The sequence below is a fragment of the Marmota flaviventris genome, chromosome 11 (assembly GCF_047511675.1).
Source record: "Marmota flaviventris isolate mMarFla1 chromosome 11, mMarFla1.hap1, whole genome shotgun sequence".
In the NCBI taxonomy this organism is placed as follows: Eukaryota; Metazoa; Chordata; class Mammalia; order Rodentia; family Sciuridae; genus Marmota; species Marmota flaviventris.
This window is the reverse complement of record NC_092508.1, coordinates 4,021,061-4,040,358: the sequence shown is the minus strand read 5'-3', so window position 1 is coordinate 4,040,358 and position 19,298 is coordinate 4,021,061. Positions and strand designations below refer to the sequence as shown.

The following is a 19,298-nucleotide window of genomic DNA, read 5'->3' as shown; positions in this document are numbered from 1 at the left end:
CAGCAGCAGGTGAGCACCCAGCTCCCCAGGAGCCTTCCGCGGTCCTCAGGTCCTGGGTCCTCCTAATGTCCACAAGGTGTGCTTCCAGGCTCCCTCCTGACTTGCCCAAGTGGGAGCGGAGGCCTGTGCGCTACCTGTCTTCCTCTTGCCCTCGTTTTCTCCAAGTTACGTAGGAGAAGGGAGCTGGGCCTTCCACAGCCTGAGTGTGAGTGCAGCTGCAGACACAGGGGCCCCTGCAGCTCCCAGGGGAGCTCCTCTGGGCCTCCTGAGGACGGGCTCCCCAAAATGAGGGAGTGACAAGAAAGTGGGACAGCAGCAGGATGTCCCCAATGTCAAGGGAAGGCCAAGGCCAAGGACGACACTGCCCGGCAGCTCCCAGGGGAGGGCTGCAGAGCACACCACGAGGGACCCTCTGGAAGGCTGGGAGGTCCTGCACCAGAGTGCGACACCAAGGGGGGCTGTCCTCAGGGCCAAAGACAGCCGTGTGCAAAGCAGCGTTTTAATAACATTGTTGCTCTTGTTACTGACACACCTGAGGGCCCTCAGCTAGGCCTGTGACCCTGCAGCGCCCTCGCTAGCCAGACCTGCCGGATGTCACTGCCATCATCCTCGCCAACACCAATGGCCCTGCTCACGCCACCTCCCAGCCCATCCACGGCTGCAGCCACAACACTGCAGCAGCTGTGCGGGGTCACCTTCCCACCTCAGGCTGGTTCACACTGACAGGTTGAAGCCACCCTGTCAGCGTTGGCTGAGTGGCCATGTGAGGAGGCCACGTGAGTGCTAGCTGCCGCCTGCTCCGCGCTGCTGCGGGTTAAAGAGCTGACGAGCCTCAGCCCTGGATGGCCGGTGGCCTCCCCGCCGCCTCTCGACAGGGACAGCAATGTGTCTGGGCACTCAGTCAACGTTAGCTGACTCTCTTTGACCTCCTTCCTCCCTGTGAGAGCAGGTGCCATGTCCTGTGGACGTCACAGTGCCCTGTGGCTCTACCTCAGTTGGCACTGGGTGAAATGCTGGGCCCTTCTTGGCACTCGGGGTCTGTCAGGATTGAGGTGGCACAGGGACATGGTTATCTCATAAAGCTATCATGGGAAACCTAAAACTATGTTGACGTTGTCCCTCAGGATGAGACACACTTTACTGAGATGAAAACCTTGAATCAACTTTAAAACAAATAGGTCTATGTCAGTGGCAGTACCAGCGCTGTCCAGATAAGTCAGAATTGGGAAGGAAGCATGTGACGGACTGAGGTTTGGGAAGATTCTTATTGCATTTTTCAGGAATTTCCACAATAGTACTAATGACCAGGGTCATTTTGACAGGTCACTCTGCATTGGGCTTTATCCTGAGGGTGGAGGAGCACTAGAGGAACTGGATCAGAGTTCTAGCAAATTAAAATAGAGAGGTCTGGAAGACCAATTCATACTCGGATCGTGCCAGATTCTGGCCGTGCGAATCCTGTTGAACAGCTGTTGGGAGGACTCGGGGACGGCCCTGCTCTAACGGGACCCCGCATCCCGTGTGCCCGTGGTGTGGATTTCCTCCATGAGAACAATCTAGGGAATACTTCTCCTCCCTCCACCAAGCAGGAGAACAGTCAGGTGAAGAATGAAGACCCAAAAAATAGGACAGAAGTTCTGAACATGTTCTTGTCCCGCGTGTGTCTCACTCAGCCACCAAGTACATGCCTTTAAGCCACCAGAAGGAACGGGTGACCGACAGGGAACCCTGGTGGCTTGCAGCTGGCTGCCTCTCTTGGTTGTGCCCTTGGGTGCCCGGTGGCCAGGAGCACTCTCCAGACTGACCTTTGTACACGTCACTCCCTTCCTTCATGGAGGGGAGGAAGGCGCTCCTTGACATCTTCCACTCCTCCTCTTCTTCCTGTTCAGAGCAGAACAACGTCCTTGTTAACCGCAGGCTGAAGGTCAGCTAGTAAGAGGCGCATATGTGGTAGTGCCGGACAGTGGTTTGTCATGACGGTCCCGCTGGGTCACCAGGGGGCTCTGCTCCTGGCCACCATGAGCAAGGATTGCTGTGTCCACCAACAGGGCACGGATGGCCGGCTCAGCGAGATGTCCCCTGCCTGTTCTGCTTTCCCTCCTCAGGGTCTCCCAGGGGGACACAGCCCATGGTTTGGTCCTGTCTTATAATGACCTGGGGCCTTCCGTGGCAGAAGGCGGAATCCTTCCCCATCCCTTCCAGAGTTTCCACAACCTGGCTGGGAGCTGTCCCCATCCTGCGCTCCACTGTGTCACTTACCAGTCCTGGGCTTCCACAGGGACAAGAACTGCTCCTTCCTCTTGCTCACCTGAACCTGGAAACCAGTCCTGGGCAGCAACCTGCTGCCAGGGGCCCAGCGTCCTTCCTAGAGCCGGGTCCTACTGGCCTCTGCAGCCGGGGCAGAGAGCACCTGGCCTCGCCCTCCTTGGCTCCTGCTGCTGAGTGCGCTGAGAGGGGGATGGTAACTACCCCCACCTGCATGGGCAGCGCTCTGCTCCTAGCCCCAGGTTCCCAGTCGTCTCTGTCCCTGGGCCTCCAGGCCCATCACCTCCCAGCTGGGAGAGCCACAGGATAACGTCTGTACCACCCCAGGAGTCATGTTCCCCTGACCATCACCCTCAGAAAGGGCAAAAGGGACACGCTGGTCTTTACCATGTCTGTGAGGAGCTTCGCGCTGCACTCCCCGCCTTTAGAGGAGCTGAGGATGCGGCAACGTGAGACGGTGCCACCGACTGCTGTGAGCACTGCGGCTCAGGGCACCCGACAGCCCTTCCAGGGTCAGGTTCTGGGTGCAGCCCCCGATCACCCACGGTGCGCCCACATGCCCTGGGCTGCGCAGCGCCTGCTGGGGACCCTGGCTTTCCCCTTCTCCTTCATCCTGTAGCCAAGCAGGCAGCAGACCCCGCCTGCTCTGCCTCCTACACTTTCTGGGGAACTCTCCCCTCTGCTTGGGCCCCTTGCTCCCAACGGCCACTCAGGGCCACCCTCTGTCCTGCCAGAGGGTCGGGAGGGCAGATCCAACCTGATGGCTTCCTTCCTTTGAAGCCCCACAGTGACACCCCTGTGAGAGCTCCTCAGGGCCTTGGTCCCCACAGGACAGAGTCCAAGCCCTCCAGCAGGCCCAGCCAGCGCTCCCAGGAGTGGCACCCAGACCAGGTCCCGCCTGCTCCTGCCACCTGCACATGAGTCACCTCCCACCTGACAAAGCTGCAGCCACACCCAGAAGGCCACAGGGAAGGCGCAATGGCAGCTCTTTTCTGCTTCCTGCTCCTTCCTCCTGCTGCCCCTCTGCCTGAAGGCTGCCCTCCTCGAAGGCTTTCTGATGACCTTGGACTTGGCAGGACTTCTCTCCCCCAGCCATCCTCTTCCATGGCTGCCTGGCCCCCGGGGGCCAGCTTCCCCATCTGCACACTGGCCGGGCCTTGCCCACCCATCTGTGTCCTTCCTGTGATCACCTTCCATTCCCACCAGACAGAGGGCCCTGGGCGCAGCGAGGCCTCATCAGCCCCGGGGTCTTGCACCTCTACCTGTCTGCCATGGGCATTGGAAGGACAGTTGTTGGCTTAGAGGAGAACCGCAGCGTACATGTCCCATCCTTAGAGAAATGGGTAAATGTGGAATGTCCATACAACAGAGTGGACACTCCCGTGGAAGGACGGAGGCACTGACACACTGTAACAGGACAAACCCTGAAGGCATCATGGGGAGTGAAGCCAGACACCGGGAAAGGGTCTGGCACCTTGGTCAGAGTTTCCTAACACATTAGAAGAAGACACAACTGTCAAATGGAGGGACCACCGGGTTCATCGCCACCTCCCACCTGCTAAGGAGGCCAACATGGCTTCGGGCCAGTGGCATTGAACTGAGCACACACCGACTGTTAGCTGGACAGGTGTGGTCATGGTGGGCCACGTGTGAGGGAATGGCCTTGGGCTTCCTGGAGTGGGTTCCAATCCAGAGCTTGCGGTGCCCGCTCCCTGGGGAATGTGATTCCCACCCCAATCCACACTAGGTCCTGTCAGCTATCTCTGAAGCAAACACAGCTCTGGTCAAGGGAGGGGCCAGCCCAGATACCTCCAATGGCTCCCTGTGGTCCGCCTTGATCAAACACCTGCCCCATGGCATGGTCAGTGTCCAGCTGGCCTTCACAGTTTCTGGGTCCCTGATACCCATCTGTGCTGAGCGCCCTGGACTCTGACCAACCTCTGACCCAGGTAGCTCAGCTCTGCTTGGCTGAGGGGTCCATTGGTCTATCCAACAGGTATTACCAGGCTGCAGGTATGGACATGCTCTGGCTTTCCTGGAGCTTTTAGGGAGGACAGGGAGACATTCGAAATGGGAGAGCCCGAGGGTTGCACAGTGGAGGTCCAGGGCACGTCTGGGGCTCACAGGACCCTGGACCCCAGCTTATACGACATGCAGGGTGCTGAGGCTGGTGGGAAGCCACCTGCCCTGAAGCACTGGGCCCAGAAATACTAGGGGCTCAAACCTGTGAGGCCACTAGCCACCTTCCAGGGCCCCCTGAAACCAATGGCCTCGGATTAAGAAGCCCATCTAGGACACAAGCTTGGGGTCAGCCACTCGGGGCTGCCAGGACACAGTCTGGAAAGCCAAACCTGCCTGGGAAGCAGACACAGCAGCACGGGGCAAGGAGGAACCTGGTGGAGACGGATCACAGACCGAGAAGTGAAGTCTCTGGGGTGGGTGTCCCGGGGCGTTATTTATTACCTGGCTCTCTCTCGTCCGTCTCCTCCCATCTCCCTTCTCTCTCTAGTGCTCACTAAGGACCCATGGATCTGAACACTCTTCAGTCGACATTCGTTTTCAATACTCATATGGTCCCTGCTGGCCTCTGGGAGCCCCTACAGGAGGGGAGGCTGGGCCATCATGGATAGATGAAGAGGAGGAAGAGGAGGAGGAGGACTTCAGGGAAGGGAGCGTGTGGCTGGACAGCGTTTCCAGCAGAGGCAACGGCGTGCGTGGACTTGAGCTTTGTTTGGGCGACTGGAAGAGGTTCAGCACACGTGGGCTGGGCGGGTGGACATGAGTGGGGGCAGGGAAAGAAGAGGGGGACAGACTGGCGAGGCAGAGAGAGGGAGCAGACAGAGGCGCTGGGCCTTGGAGGGACCTGGAGCCACGCTCCTCAAGCTGGGACCTGGTATGAGGCAGGGCTGTACGGCAGGATTGGCCACGGGGACACCACCCTGGTGGGGTGGGGAGCTGGAGCAGAGGCACGGGAGGGTGCCCACCTTCTCTCTGGCCAGAATTCCCTTCTTCTGGGCGCCTGTTTCTTGGTGGAGACGCATTGGCCACTTGTGAGCAGGTTCTCACGGCTCTCCGGGGCTGAGACCCCTCCTGGTGGGAACTCCACCCGTCCCGAGGACGTCTCCTGCTCTGTGTAGAACTAGCACAGTGCCTTGCATGGAACGGGCGTCGTGTCAGGCGTGTTCATAAAAACATAACTGTACAACTTCATTCCTATGATAACTACCAAGTTCTCCAGGGAAATAAGCACCGTCAGGCCTGTTTTGGAAACTTCTGATCCTGACGGTTTGGAATAGCGAATGCTAAACATTCCCAGGACTTAACGCAGCTCAGCTTTCCATTGGTGATGACGTAATTGGCAGTTACACGAGGTGCGTCAACCAGAGGAGAAAGAGCAGTGGAAGTCTCTGCTTTCCCTGTCACACGTGTTTCTGTTGGGTTGCTGTTTTAAACAGGTTATATGTTGCCCGTTTTGACGGTTGCCGGCAGAGAAGACTCCATGAGGAGGTTTGAAGCCACCATCCCAATTCCAAAGTCATTTTCCCCTTTGAATCTTTTCTTGGGACAGAGTCAGATCAGTACACCGGTCATTTTGTCCCAGTGCTGCCCTTTCTGATGGAAACGTCTTGGCCATTACCCCCATGGTTCTCAGCTGGGCCAAGTGGCCAGAAACTGTTCCGAGCAGAGGGAAGCCCTGTTCGAGGAGCCCAGCAGGCAGGCGGTCACCAGTCACGGGGCAGGGAAGCACAGGAGCACTGGCCAGCTGGGAGTGTGAGAGGGAGGACCTCTGAAGTCGTCAGGGGAGATGGACAAAGAATCAAGCTTGTGGATCTGGGTCCTGAGGGTGCCCCAGCCCAGTGTGTCCACCTTCTCAGCTGTGAACCTGAGCCTAGACACACTCCTGCCCTCTGTTCACTCAGAACTGTCCACATGCCACTGGGGGCCCTCTGTGTACAGACACCAGCCAGGGACAGCCAGAGAGTTAGGGGCCAGCTTGCAGCAGCTCCCCCACATCCTCCTGCTGGCTCAGGTACAACCATGTCAGACATTCTGCAAAGAGTGCTTACTAACTGCACAAGAACACCATCCCAAGGCCGTATAAAATTTAAAATCCAGAGGAAAAACTCAGCCCCTCACCGTCACCTTTAAGCTAGGACTCTCCCTCTTCCTCTTTGCTTGCTAGGACACATGCCACGTCTGTTAATATCAGTGTCACTGCGGGGACTTACAAGTTTGGCCAGACGACGAGGTGGAACGCGGTGTTTCCTTGGGGGGTATTTCCTCATGTGTGGCTGAACGCCGCTGCCATTCTGTTTGGGGTTTGTTTCCTGAGTTTCTGACCTCGCCTTGGTTTCAGGGAAATGTGTCTGAGCCTGTCTGCTCACTGCACACGCTTGCTGAGCACTGGCTGGCGGGGGGGGGCACAGGAGTGTGTCCTTCCGCTCCGCCTCCAGGGCCTGCCTCACACCACGGTCCTCGGCCCATGGTGCCTGCCAGAGTCACCTCTAACCCGTTGGTTCCTGGGCCCTGGGCGCTCCTGCGCCATCACACACATTTCCCCATGGATGCGGGGGTGCCTTCCCTGTCCAGGCCGCCTGGTGCAGCCAGGCCTCTGCGCTCTGGCCTGCTTGCTCGGGTGGAGGCCATGGCCAGCCCTTATTCCGACACTCCCTTCTTCTTGACGGGGAGTAGCCTGCTCCACTAGGGGCGTATCTTAACCCAGTGGGGAGCTTACAAACAAAACTCCCAATGCCCAGCACGTTCCCAGATCAATTCAGCAAGACCACTCTGCACAGGACGTGGACACTGGGTTCTTTTCTTCTTCTTAAAACCATCCAGGCAACCCTAATGTGCAGCCAGAGTGAGGTCCACAGACGACCGATTGCCTCTCACCAGCCCAGGGCTCATTCCTGGAGCCTCAGGACTGCCCAGATCTTCCTGCCCAGAGTCTGCTCGAGGCGAAACCTATCGGCTCCTTTACCCTGGCTCCCCGAGGACCTCTGGGTTGCTCTCCCCCCTCACTGCCTTCTCGGGGCACATTCTCCTTAGGCTCCCAGCGAAGGGACAGTACTGGTTCAGTGGTCCCCAGTGGAGCCATGGTCAGGTTCTCCTGGGCCTGAGACGGTGAAGGCAGCCCACGGTCATGCCTGCTTCTGGACATTTGCATCACACCAGGAGTCTGGGAGTGGACAGAGTCCTCCTGACCTTCCACGCACTCACCATGGACAGATCCGTCCTGCTTCAAGACGGTCCTGCCCTGTGTGCCCGTCAGCTTGGGCTGCTGTTGCCTGATAACCAACAGAACTTCCTTGCTCACAGTCCTGGAGGGAGGTCCACGATGAAGGCACCAGCAGATCTGGTGTCTGGAGAGGGCCACTCCCTGCTTCACAGGTGGGGCCTCTGGCTGCGTCCTCATGTGGAGGAAGGGGCAGGACAGCTCTCCGGGCCTCTTTTATAAGGGCACTAACCACATGACCTCCTCCCTCATGGCCTGATCACCTCCCAGGAGCCCCCTCTCCTAACACCTCACAATGGGAATTAGGATTCCAACACATGAATTTGGGGGGGCACAGATGTTCAGACCATAGTGACTAATACATGCCAGTTCCTTACACCTGGTCCCCGAGTGGCGCCATGCTCCATCGCCGCGCTCTCCATCCCTTCCCAGGCTCGCTGGCTGAGCGCACAGTGAACGAACGGGGCAGGCTGGTTCTCAACACCGGGGCCTGTCTCTGGGCCGGGCCTGCGTGGTGTCTGTCCTCTGCCTCGCCCACCAGCACACTCTCAGCTGGGGTCTGCAGCACCTGACCTTCTCTTTCTGCAGACTGAGCCATTTCCACAGCTCCTGCCTTCTGGGACACCTCGCAGCCCATTCAGCAGCGGGAGGGTCTCCTGTGCTGTGGTGACCCTCGGCCACACTCCTGGGCAGCCAGTCCTCTCGGGCAGCTCCCTGCTCTCTCTCTACGGCCACTGGGTTACTAAGTTGCTCAGGACAAAGTGGTTGCTTTGTAACAAAAAAACTGCTGGAGGCCTGCTGCTCTGATTTTTAAGAGTATATTTATAAAGTGGGTTTATTAAAAGTGTCCATTTTTAGTAGGTTCCCATCTGCTGTATGAAAGCTGTTTTTCTACAGCACAGACTAGTGCCGTGGGCAGGATGCTTTTGAGATATACTCAGGGATGCATTGAGGAGGGATGTTTCTAGAAGAGGTTTCATTGCCAAGAATTTTATTCTATCCATTTTAGTGAAACTAGGAGAACAGACGGACAGAATGGTAGAATACCACGGGCCGAGTAGCTGATAATCAACAGCCCGCGGAGGCACCTCCCCAATGTGAACCACTAGGAGACTTTTTTGCTTGGCCTGAAGAGTGGCTCCGATGCATGGCGGTCAGGCTGGAAGGTTTCTACTGCCAGTAGTGGGCACCTGCAGCAGGCTGCTGACACTCCCCCTGCGATGGCACATCGCGTGCGGCAAAGTTCAGACAAGGCAGCGCCCTTCACATATGAAAAGTTCAGGCGTGCATTTTGGCATATGTCGGTTAGCTCACAAGTTCAGGTGTCAAACTGGCCCCATAGCAGCTTCCAGCGCACCTGCTTCTCCCTGCAGGGTCTGTGTCTGGGGTGGGGCTGGGGCCCACTGGTGCCTCCGAAGCACTGATTATTTCCCACTGAAAGGATGATCTTCCACTTCTCTAGGTTTAGAAGTGGAAATCAGCCTTCATGGCCAGAGACAAGAGTCTAAAATAAAAATGAACTAAAATAATATGCTAGCCGGTGCAACTGAACTCGAAAACACACACAAGCATCTCAGAACTATTTCTGAACCTGCCTTCAGAATGTAGTTTTGCTTCTTTGCTCATCCATTTCTATCAGCACCAGAGATTCACAGCTCTTTGTATCTTTCAGGACTCAGAATGCTATTCTTTTGCACACACACACACACACACACACAAAACAGAGCTGAGAGACGGCTCGGCCCTACGTGTATCTGCTCAATTCTCTTTGTGAAGGTGTTTGGTTTTTTCCAGAGGAGCCTCCTGGTTAGATGATCCCAGGGGCTATGGGAACCTGGTGGCGCTCCCTCCCCAGGAGCACACCCCCCAGCCCAGGCTCACCCCAACTCCACGGTCCCCTTGCTCTGCTCTGGCAAAAGGCCTCACAGCTGGGGGAGCTGCCCTGTCCTGTGCCCCGGCTGACCCACTGCGTGAGGACTCCCTGACATGGGGCTCTCAGTCTCCAGAGTGGAAACCCACCCTCCTCCTTGGCACTTCCTCCCCTTTTCCCGACTCAGATCCCATCACAGGACGTTACAGTCAGTGACCAGTGGGAACAGTGTGTTACAAGAAAGCAGTTCACATTCATGCATGAAGAAACTTCTGGAAAGATAGCACCCGAAAGTTAATGATGGTTAATCTTGTGTGACGGGTTCCAAGTGATTTTTACTTATGGTGTTTTTTTTTTTTTTACTACTCAAAAACTGAGATAGTTAATTTTACTTGTCACTTTGAGGGGACCATGCGATGCCTAGCTATCTGGTTGAACACTATTTCTGGGTACATCTGTAAGAGTGCTTCTGGAATAGGTCAGCATTTGAACCAGTGGACTGGGGGACCTGGACGGCCCTCCCCACTGAGGGTGGCATCATCTGGTCCCTGGAGCCCTGCAGAGGACCCAAAGGTGGAGGAAGGCCCACCGGAGCCCGGCTGCCTGAGCTGGGACGCAGTCTCACCCACTGCAGGCTCCTGGCTCTCAGGCCACAGACTATGCCACTGGCTTTGAGCTGGCAGATGGCCCATGGTCCTCTCTCTCTCTCTCTCTCTCTCTCTCTTACACACTCCACACACACACACACACACACACCCCTCACCCCTATCTCCTGGAGGTTCTCTTCCCCACCCCCACTGGTTCCAGTTCTCTGGAGAGCCGCCCTGACTGGCACAGGAACCTATGCGTTCCCAAGGCACTGAGCGTGTCCAGCTTGGGTGGTAAGTATTGCGGGGTGCTTGACAGGACGGTGGGGTGGGATCCGGGAAGGGGCCTGGGAAATGCAGCCTCTGGACATTGGCACCTGGGTCATCAGGGAAAGGTGAGAGCTGAGACCTGCTGTGTCTGGTTCTGACCCTGGTGGCCCTGGTTGTGGCAGGGCCTTGGACCACTGAGTCCTGGGCAGCCCCCTCCAGGCCCCGGCACAGCCAACTTGCTCTGTGCAGCTTTGACCCAAGAGGGCCTCCCTCCTCGCAGAGCCCCCTGGCTCTCTGCCTCCACCACGTCCTCAGCTCTCCCTGCTCACTGTGGAAGTGCAGAAGGAGAACCTTCCTGTTCTTGCAGAAATTCACACACCTGGGCAAGTACCCTGGGACTCCACGGTGCTGAACATCATCCTGCTTCCTGGGCTGTTCCTGGCCCCTCTGGTCTCACCCTTTCTCCTGTCCCAAAGTGTAGCTGAGCCCAGATTCTCCCCTATGCCACATGGGTTCCTTACAGCACACCCACCCCTGTCCTCTACAGAGCCTCCTGCGCAGGGCATGTCCTTGCCTACACAACCAGTCTCCCTGCATCTGTCCTGGGCTCCCGGCAGGAGTGGAGAGTTCTGGAGCCAGCTCCTCTGCCTCCGCCCCCCACCTTCCTACAGTTCCACTTGCAACCCCCGGAACCCCCCCAGCACCACAGGCTCCTCCAGCATTGTCAGTGCGGCCAGTCCACCTTGCTGACGCCCCTCAGTGAAGTCCTGAGCTCGTCCCTTCCTCCAGAGGTGACAAGTGCACCGCTCTGGGTTCCAAGTGCTGTGGTTGGTGCCATCAGAATTCAGGGTCCTTCTGGATGCTGCAGGGGCAGACAGAAGATGGCAGCAGAGGGGCAGGGGCTTTGGCTAAAGGCAATGGTCCCTCCTGGTCACGTGGCAGCCACAGAGCTAGGCAGACCCGGGTTAAGAACGGAGCCCCAGAGACCCCCTGACTGATGCTCCATGAATCCACAGAGGCTCCAGGGCCTGCAGGCCACCAGTCTCCTCTCCAGGTGCGGTCTCTTCTTCCTGTGGCCCTTCTGAGTGACCAAACGTCTCCTTTCCCTAGGCCGTGCTTCTTGGGTTGAAAAGGGAGAGAGACCCCTTGAAACAGAGAAGGCTCACATGCCTTTCTCCCAGAGAATGCAGTTCCACATACAAGTTCATGTATTTTTTTCTGGGGGTCTACCCATTGGGGTCTCTGTTCCCTGGTGAGGACCCCATTCTTTCAATAGCTCAAGTGCTCAGCCTCTCCCTTCTCCACATCACCCTCTCTTACTGCATCACAGTGGGTACAGAGGTGCTCCACATATGTCTTGGGCCAAGAGCCTGGAGAGGAGGGACAGCGGTCAGACACAGCTGGGTGGCCCCACAGATGACAACTTGCAAAGCTAATTGTGCAGTGTCTAGGTCCAAGGGTGTTCCCAGAAGAATTTAGCACTAGTTAAGTCTAAATTCACTGGCTGCAGTGAATTTAGAGAAGACTCTAGCATTCATGTGACAAATCATGTGTTATGTTCTGGTTGAAAACATTAGAAGTAATTCCAAATGGTTTAATATGTGACTTGGGAAAAAAAAGAAGAGAAAAAAGTTGAAGAATGCACTTCATAGTGTCCCATTTCTGTTGTTTTTGTTTCCAAAGCCAATGTGAGGTCCACCTCACGGACTTCAAGAAAAAGTGAAAGCAATTCTGCAGAGTTGGTTAGAGGTTTGGAAAAAAGGTCCTGGTGACGGCATGAGTCCCCTTACTCCTCCTGTGCAATCCTTAACAATTTTGATTTAAAAACCAAGGGTCCAATGAAAACTGTTTTTATACTGTTAAATTTTGAGAATTCTTTCTACACTAGGGATACCAATCCTTTGTTAGACAGTTTGCAAATATTTTCTCCCAGTCTACAGCTTGTGTTCTCACCCTCTGCACTGGGCCATTCACAGGGCAAAAGGTTTTGAATTTGGTGAGGTCCAACTGAAGCCAGAATTAAACAGGCAGGCAGTGTAGACAGGTAGATCCAGTCAGGTGGATCAAGGAGGCCAAATTTGAGTGAATCCCGGGAAGTTGCAGACTGTCCCCTGAGGGACTGAAATGTGAGTTCCTTCAGAGCCCTTCCTCCTCCCTGACCAAGAACCTGCCCTGCTCCAGCCTGTTGCCAAGGTGACCTGTCCCAGGAACTGCCCCTGCCTACAGGGAGCCAGAAAGTTTTAATGTGTCCTGGGCTGCCCCATCCTGCCCTTCCCCCTTCAGCCCACCTGTGTCCCACCTTTGGGCCATCACACCATCCCACTGTCCCACTGTCCCACTGTCCCACCAAGCACTCCAGGCCTAGTCCTGGGCCTAGTCACTTATGCAGGAAGGAGAAAGATAAGAAGAAAAGGCAGGAGAACAAAGCATCCTAGGACGTATAAAAAGGGCAGAACACCTCGCCTCTGGGGACACCAGGATACCAGCTCTGGCCCCCTTCTCCCTCCTGGGAGAACCCTATGTCACCCCTTTTTAAATAAACCCTGTTTTATATGCCTGCCTCGGCGTGCTTCTCTAATGTCCAGACTTCAACGTGTGGGAAGCAGGACTCATCACCCATAACTGGCGCATCACAATCTGTCAAACTGTCCTCCTATGGATGCTACTTTTGGTGTTGATACTAAAATCCCGCTGCGTAGCCCAGGTCCTTGAAGGTTGGTTCCTGTGTGTTCATCTCAGTCCTCATGGCTTTATGTTTAACGCCATGACACGGTTTGAGCTGATACGTGGACAAGGTGTGAGGCTTAGGTGAAGATTCCTTTTCTTGCCTGATGGAAAACTAAGTTCTGAAGCTCCTGAGGGAATATGAGCTCCAATGAGCGCCAAGCTGCAGACGAAGACGTCTGATGGAGTACTTGTGTTTTCTCCTCCCCCATCTCAGTCTGGAGAGTGTCCAGATCCAGAAAAGGAGCAGAAAACTTTCAGATTTTAAACATTGCATTGCTTTGTGAACTTTTTGATGCAATGATCAAAGGACTGCAAGATGATGAGTCACAGATCACTTATTTTAAAACGTTCTGTGTGCCATTGCAGAGGTTCCCACATGACACTCCTCTTTCCTTACTCCTCCAGCCCCACAGTAAGCCGGAAATTCAGACACTGAATCATTGTGAAACTCAACTGAGACACCCAGTGGTTCCTATGGCTCTTTTTACACCTATAATACTCTCCCAGGCCCCATATCATGCTTATTTGTAACTATCTCATGGACTTGTGGAAATTTTAACCTTCTACCTGGGTGATATTCTAGAAAGATACTTTTTTTTGATTAAAAGAAGTTGGTTGAAGAGCTAATCCTATCTCATCTTTTAATATGAGGTCTTCTCACATTTTCTGCCTGGTGATCAATAAGTCATAAATCATAAGATCCCCTCAAGAACAATCCCACAGCCTGGCTGCTGTGTGAGGGGCAGGGGCAGGTAACCCAGGATCTATGCAAGGTCACCAGAACTCCTGTGGTCTCTCCCCTGTCTTGCTGTCCGATCATGAAGACTCACAGATGTATTTTTCTACACATCAAAATACAAACCCCCACACAAGAATTGGAATAGCTGGTCTCAGGAATGGTTCTAGAAACTCCACAAGTGATCATAGAATAATTTTAAAGAGTCCACCAAAAGGATAATTTGATCTCCAAAAAAGTTTGGTAACATAATTTAAATGCATTATTTTCATTAGAGATCACCATTTCTTCTTTTACTAATCACGGCATCCCTTTGTAGATCTGTACTTTCCATGAAGACATTAATTTAAAAGCAATTCTGAAGCATTTTCCCTTTCATTTGTAAGTACTTCATAAATGCTGATGCTCTTAAACTTTGCTTTTGTCCCAAACTGTTCATCATTAATTGAGTCTTTAATGGATAGTTAATAAAATCCCTTCACCCACCAATGACCAGATTGCATGGCTGATAAATTCGGATTTTTATGGAGCAAGCTTCACTAACAGTGAATTTTTTAATTTGCAAGTGTAAAGTCCCTCATGCATATTTAGAGGAAAAGATGCTTACAATAAAATTGAAATTCTTCCAATTCTCCTTATTTGTAGGTGCTTCAAAATAATCTTGCAGAGTGAGAAGAGGTTCTAAAGGTTAACTGTGCCCAAGAGTTGTCCTTCCCCCCTAAAGCAAGTGAGAACTCTGGTCCAGGCAGGCCAGTGGGGCACTGGGAGCTCTCTTGGGCCGAGCTTCCTGAAACACTCAGGTGGCGGCCCAGGCCCAGGTCTAATGGGAGCATCACTCATAAGAGACAGGTGAAGGCGAACTCTGACGCAGTTGCCAGAGAGCCATCGGCTAATCTCGGGGGGCAGGAGAACCCTTCCCATCTGTCCTGGTGGCACATGCTGGGCTGGGTTTTGGTGCTGTCGCCTGATGGTCCTTGGATGCTGGCTGCCCCAGCAGGGGTGTAACTCACAGGAGGGGCTCCCTAAGACCAGAGCTGATTCATTGTGAAATGTGGGGGGCAATGGTGCTGTGTGCTGTTGGCGCTGGCCCCAGGGACCCGGGAATCCACTGCCTTGGTTCTGAGAGGGCATCAAGGGCATCTGCTACCAGTGGCTTGGGTTAGGCCCCAAATGAGCAACAACGGGGGTGTCTCTTCTTTTGCTTATGCAGTGGGACAATAATGGGACATGGCTAAAGAAAGCCGCAAGTACCAACGAGGCCGATGAAGGACCTGCTGCTCATCAGAGGGGCGCGGCAAGGGGAAGGACAGTCACCTCCAGCTGGCCAGCGCCAGTCGTGCCAGGGGCTTCTGGCGATGTGCTGGTCCTTGTCCCCACGGTCTCCCCTGTGTGTGTGCAGATGGGGGCATTGACGGGTTATGTCTACCTTCTCACTCTGGCTCTTGCTCACGTGTCCCTTGGCCCAGCCCTTTCTCCCACTGTAACCTGGCCCCAGTGTTCCCAGGCACAGTCTGTCTGTCCGCCTTGTTGCTTCTCCCACAGGGAAGTCCCCGAGTCTGAGGGTTGGCTGTGGCCGTGTCCTGGAACACCAGGAGCATGCTCCTCGCTGCCTGAGCCACAGCTGGTCTCTGCCTCTAAACAGGGTCACCGGGGTCACGACCCTCAGGGATCCAATGTTCTGGTTGGCTGAGTCACAGTGGGACCGTAGCTTTGGGGGCCCACTCTTGGAGGTGAAGCAGAGGACACTTCTGGTCAGCTGCGAGGCAGCACTGGCTGTACAGTAAACTCTTACACGGAGGACGGTGCCATCTTGAGGTGTGAGCTCCACTTCCCACAATGGAGTTCACACCCAGAGCACGCGACAGCCCTGGGGACGCCCCCTCCCACGTGCGCGAAGATGAAGCCCCTCCAACAACCACAGCAAGGTAGCAGCACCTGGCGGGGCTCACCCTCCTCTCCACCCCACCAGGCAGGCCCAGTGACACTGAGTGGACTCTGGCCTCCTCTGGACAGTCACCGTGAGTGACAAATTTCAACGAATGTACGTGGGCTAAATTAGACACGGTTATTCTGATTTTCGGGAGGTGACTTGGTTTGTAAAGCGTGTTTTCCTTCTCTCCACCCCACCTTTGAGGAGAGATTAGGGGGTAATTTGTTTTGAGGAATGAAAATTCAAAGCTCTGCAACTTCCGAGCCGCAAGCCTGTCACTTACCCTGAGAGTTTAAGTTGTGGAAAAGATGGCCACTGATGTCCATCAACAAAAAACAAAGTGGGAACCTGGCGGTTGGAATGGTTTCCCCAGGAAACGAGAGCCGTCTCAGGAGAGTTCAAAAGGGGCGCTGGGAAAAAGGAACCGTCTCTGAACGGCTCACCTTTACCTTGGGCTTCTCCTTCACCACCTTCTTCTTCTCCTCCTTTTTGGCCTTCTTTCCCTTCTTCTTCTTCTTGTTCTTTTCTTCCTCTTCTTGGCCTGCAACGATATCTTCAATCACCTGGAAAACAACCCAACAATCACCGCGCTCAGGCAGCAGTGGGCGAGGTCGCTCCTGTCTGGAGTGCCCTGCTGTCGGGACCCTTCTCTGCCTGCTCTGGGCTGGGATGAGCCCTGGGGTGGCAAGGCCACCATCTAGTAGAGCTGACTTGTCTGCAGGAGGCAGCAGAGGAGCCCAGAGGGGACTATGCAGAGCTGGACCCTTGTGAGTCCAGGTCCCCCTAGCTCAGAGCTGCCCCTGCTCCAGGGGTCCCTCAAACTCCAGACATCTGGGCCTCCTCAACGTCCAGCAGCAGCTGGGCACGCCCCACCTCGACCTGCAAGTTGAGGATGCCACTTCCAGCCTGGACCCCGATGGTGACAGGAGTTCTCGTAATAACTTCCCCTTTCCATGAGTTCTCTGAGTTTTCTTTCTTCACCCAAGACATAATTTATATTTCCTATAAAATGTAAAATTCTCTTTCAACGGTACCTCCATCCCATCACACCTGGACTGACACTATGGGAGGAGGAGGACAGGTCTGGGAAGGATCGTGCAACTCAGGGAGTGGGACATGCGTTCAGGGAGCATCACTCTTTGCCACTGGGAGCTGTGAGTGCTGGGGACACCAAGGTGACCAGGGCAGGACGCCCTTGCTTGGCCCTCGGGCTCTGCTCCCTGCAGGTCCTGACTGAGCCAAGCTGTGTGGCCTCTCTGAGGTGCTTCCTCAGCTCCAGAATGAAGCCAACACCCCCACACAAAGCACCAATGGTGTGCCAGGCACAGCTCCGAGACCTCACAAGGCTGAACTCTTTACTGTGGGACACGCCGGGGGTGGTATCCTGAAATTTTATGATTTACTTGTTAGTTATCACAGGATTTGGGGGGGATCTACAGTGTTTTCCATAAAAGATGATGTTGTTCACTGAGACAATTTCCCTCCTTCTTTTCCTGTTTGTATGTTTTTTATTTCTTATTTTTTTCCTAATTTATCTATCTGGTACTATTTTGAATAGAAGGTGCAAAAATGGGCACCCCTGTCTTGTTCCTGATCTTGGAGGAAGAGCATCCAGTTTTTGCCACTGGTAATGATGTTAAGCTGTGGGCTTTTCATATTAAGGTCTTTGTTGTATTAAGATAAGTTTATACCATACCTAATTTGTTGAGTTTTATCATGAAAGAATGTGGAATTTCGTCAAATGCTCTTTATGTATTTAGTAAGATAATTACATGATTTTTATCCCTCCTTCTGCTAATGTGACTGATTTGCATATGTTGAGACATCCTTGCACCTCAAGCATGAATCCTGCCTATGAATTTCATAATGCAGACAGAAAACAGTCTTGTTGCCATGAATAAGTACATGCAGACATCATTTTTCAGGTGCAAGTGTATCTGCAGAATAAATTCTTAAAAGTGAAATGCTGGATCAAGAGTATGTACCTCTGTGACACTGTCCTGAGTTGGACAAATTTATCCTTTCACCACGATGAAGGAAGGGGCTGCTTCTCTGTGTCCTTGCTATCACAGTGCCTGGTATCTGTCAACCTCCTCGGTGGAAAAGGATATGCCTTGTAGTTGTTTCAGATTTTTTTTTTTTGAGAGGTCAGTATTGAATTTATTTTTTCATGCTCCTTAACTATGGCAAAATCTTCCAGAATTAAATGTGCACTTTCACTACCATTGTGAGGTGTGTGTGTGCATGTGTACACATGCAAATACTCACAATGAGCATCGCAGACAAGAAATCATCATCATCATTATTATTATTATTATTTTGTGGTGCTGGGGCTTGAACCCAGGGCCTTGTGCATGTGAGGCAAGCTCTCTACCAACTGAGCTACAGCCCCAGCCCAATAAATCATTTTTCTAATCCATAAAGAACTCCTACAGCTCTGCAAATGTGGCCCACTGCCCATTTCTATTTTTAAGTGTGACTTTACTGTGGCATATTTTACATATTCTACAGTCACGTATTCTAAGTGTACAATTCAGCAAATTAGTCAGGTGGTGTCACTTTTAGGACATTTCCGTCACCCAGGAAGATCCCTCATGTCCACTGTCGTTGCCTTCGCCCTCCCTCCTTCCCAGCAAGCCCCAGCCTGCCTTCTGTCTCCAGGGACCTGCTTTCTCTGGACGTTCTGCATGACAGACGCAGACGGTTCAGTGTCAGCTGTTTCTGGCTTCTTTCCCTCAACAATGCTCGTAAGTAAGGCTCACCTACGCTGTCGTGGATACCAGCTGTGCGTTCCTTTTTATTACCAAATAATATTCCACTGTGTGGCTAATGCCCCATGTCTCCCATCCATTTACCCATTCATCCATTCATCGAGGCTGCTTCAAATTCTTGGCTATCGTGACTTACGCTGCTATGAATATTCATGCACATTTTTTTATGTGGACGTTTGTTTTCATTTCTCTTGGAAAGGGGTCCTAAGAGCGGAACTTCTGGGCCGTGTGGTCAGCTCATGTTGAACTTCCAGGAAGCTGTCGAACTGTTTCCCAAAGCGGTCCCAGCAGCCACGCTGAGGGCTTCTTTTCCTCCGGTCCCCAGTTTTGGGGGCTTGTCTTTTTCATTATTTTCATCCTAGGTGAGTGGGAGACACTGTCCACTGTGGTCTCCCGGTCACCACCCTAAGGACCAGTGATGTTGAGCATCTTCCACATGCTGATTTGCTCTTCACAAATCTTCTTTTTGCATTGTCTGTTCAAGCTTTTTGCCCATTTTTGGATTGGGGCCTTTGCCGCGTGTTTGGGGTCTCAGAGCACTCTGGATGCTCTAGATACAAGTCCTTTGGAGGGTTTTGAGTTACCGTTAACCTCATTTCATAAAAAGCATTTGTTTTGCTTTCATGTTTTAGAAAGGCAAACGTGGCCACTGTGTGCTGTCACGGCGACCGTGCGTGGCCTGCCGTCTCTTCATTCCTCGACAGCATGTGCCAGGCCAGCGCCACTCTGCCATCAGCAGCAGCTGTTGGGACTTTCTGAAAGACTGTGATGTGACGCGCTGTGTTCTAGCTGCGTCACACACAAACTGCACCTAAGTTTTGCCCCCGCACAGGAGGAGGTATTGCCAGCACCACGTTCCAGAGGAGCAGAGGCAGGCAGAGGGGAGCCGCGACCTGCGCCGTGGGC

The 19,298-nt window shown here is 53.7% G+C and overlaps 1 protein-coding gene across 1 annotated transcript in view; it reads right to left on the bottom strand.

Moving 5' to 3' along the window:
- The window catches only part of Iqca1 (IQ motif containing with AAA domain 1), a 125,262-nt gene that overhangs the window by 51,393 nt on the left and 54,571 nt on the right, over positions 1-19,298 (bottom strand). Inside the window, exons 9-10 of the mRNA XM_034637405.2 lie at positions 16,065-16,184; positions 1,806-1,881 (exon numbers count right to left, since the gene is read on the bottom strand). Coding sequence (XP_034493296.2) covers positions 1,806-1,881; positions 16,065-16,184 — 196 coding nt within the window. The remainder of the gene's footprint in view (positions 1-1,805; positions 1,882-16,064; positions 16,185-19,298) is intronic.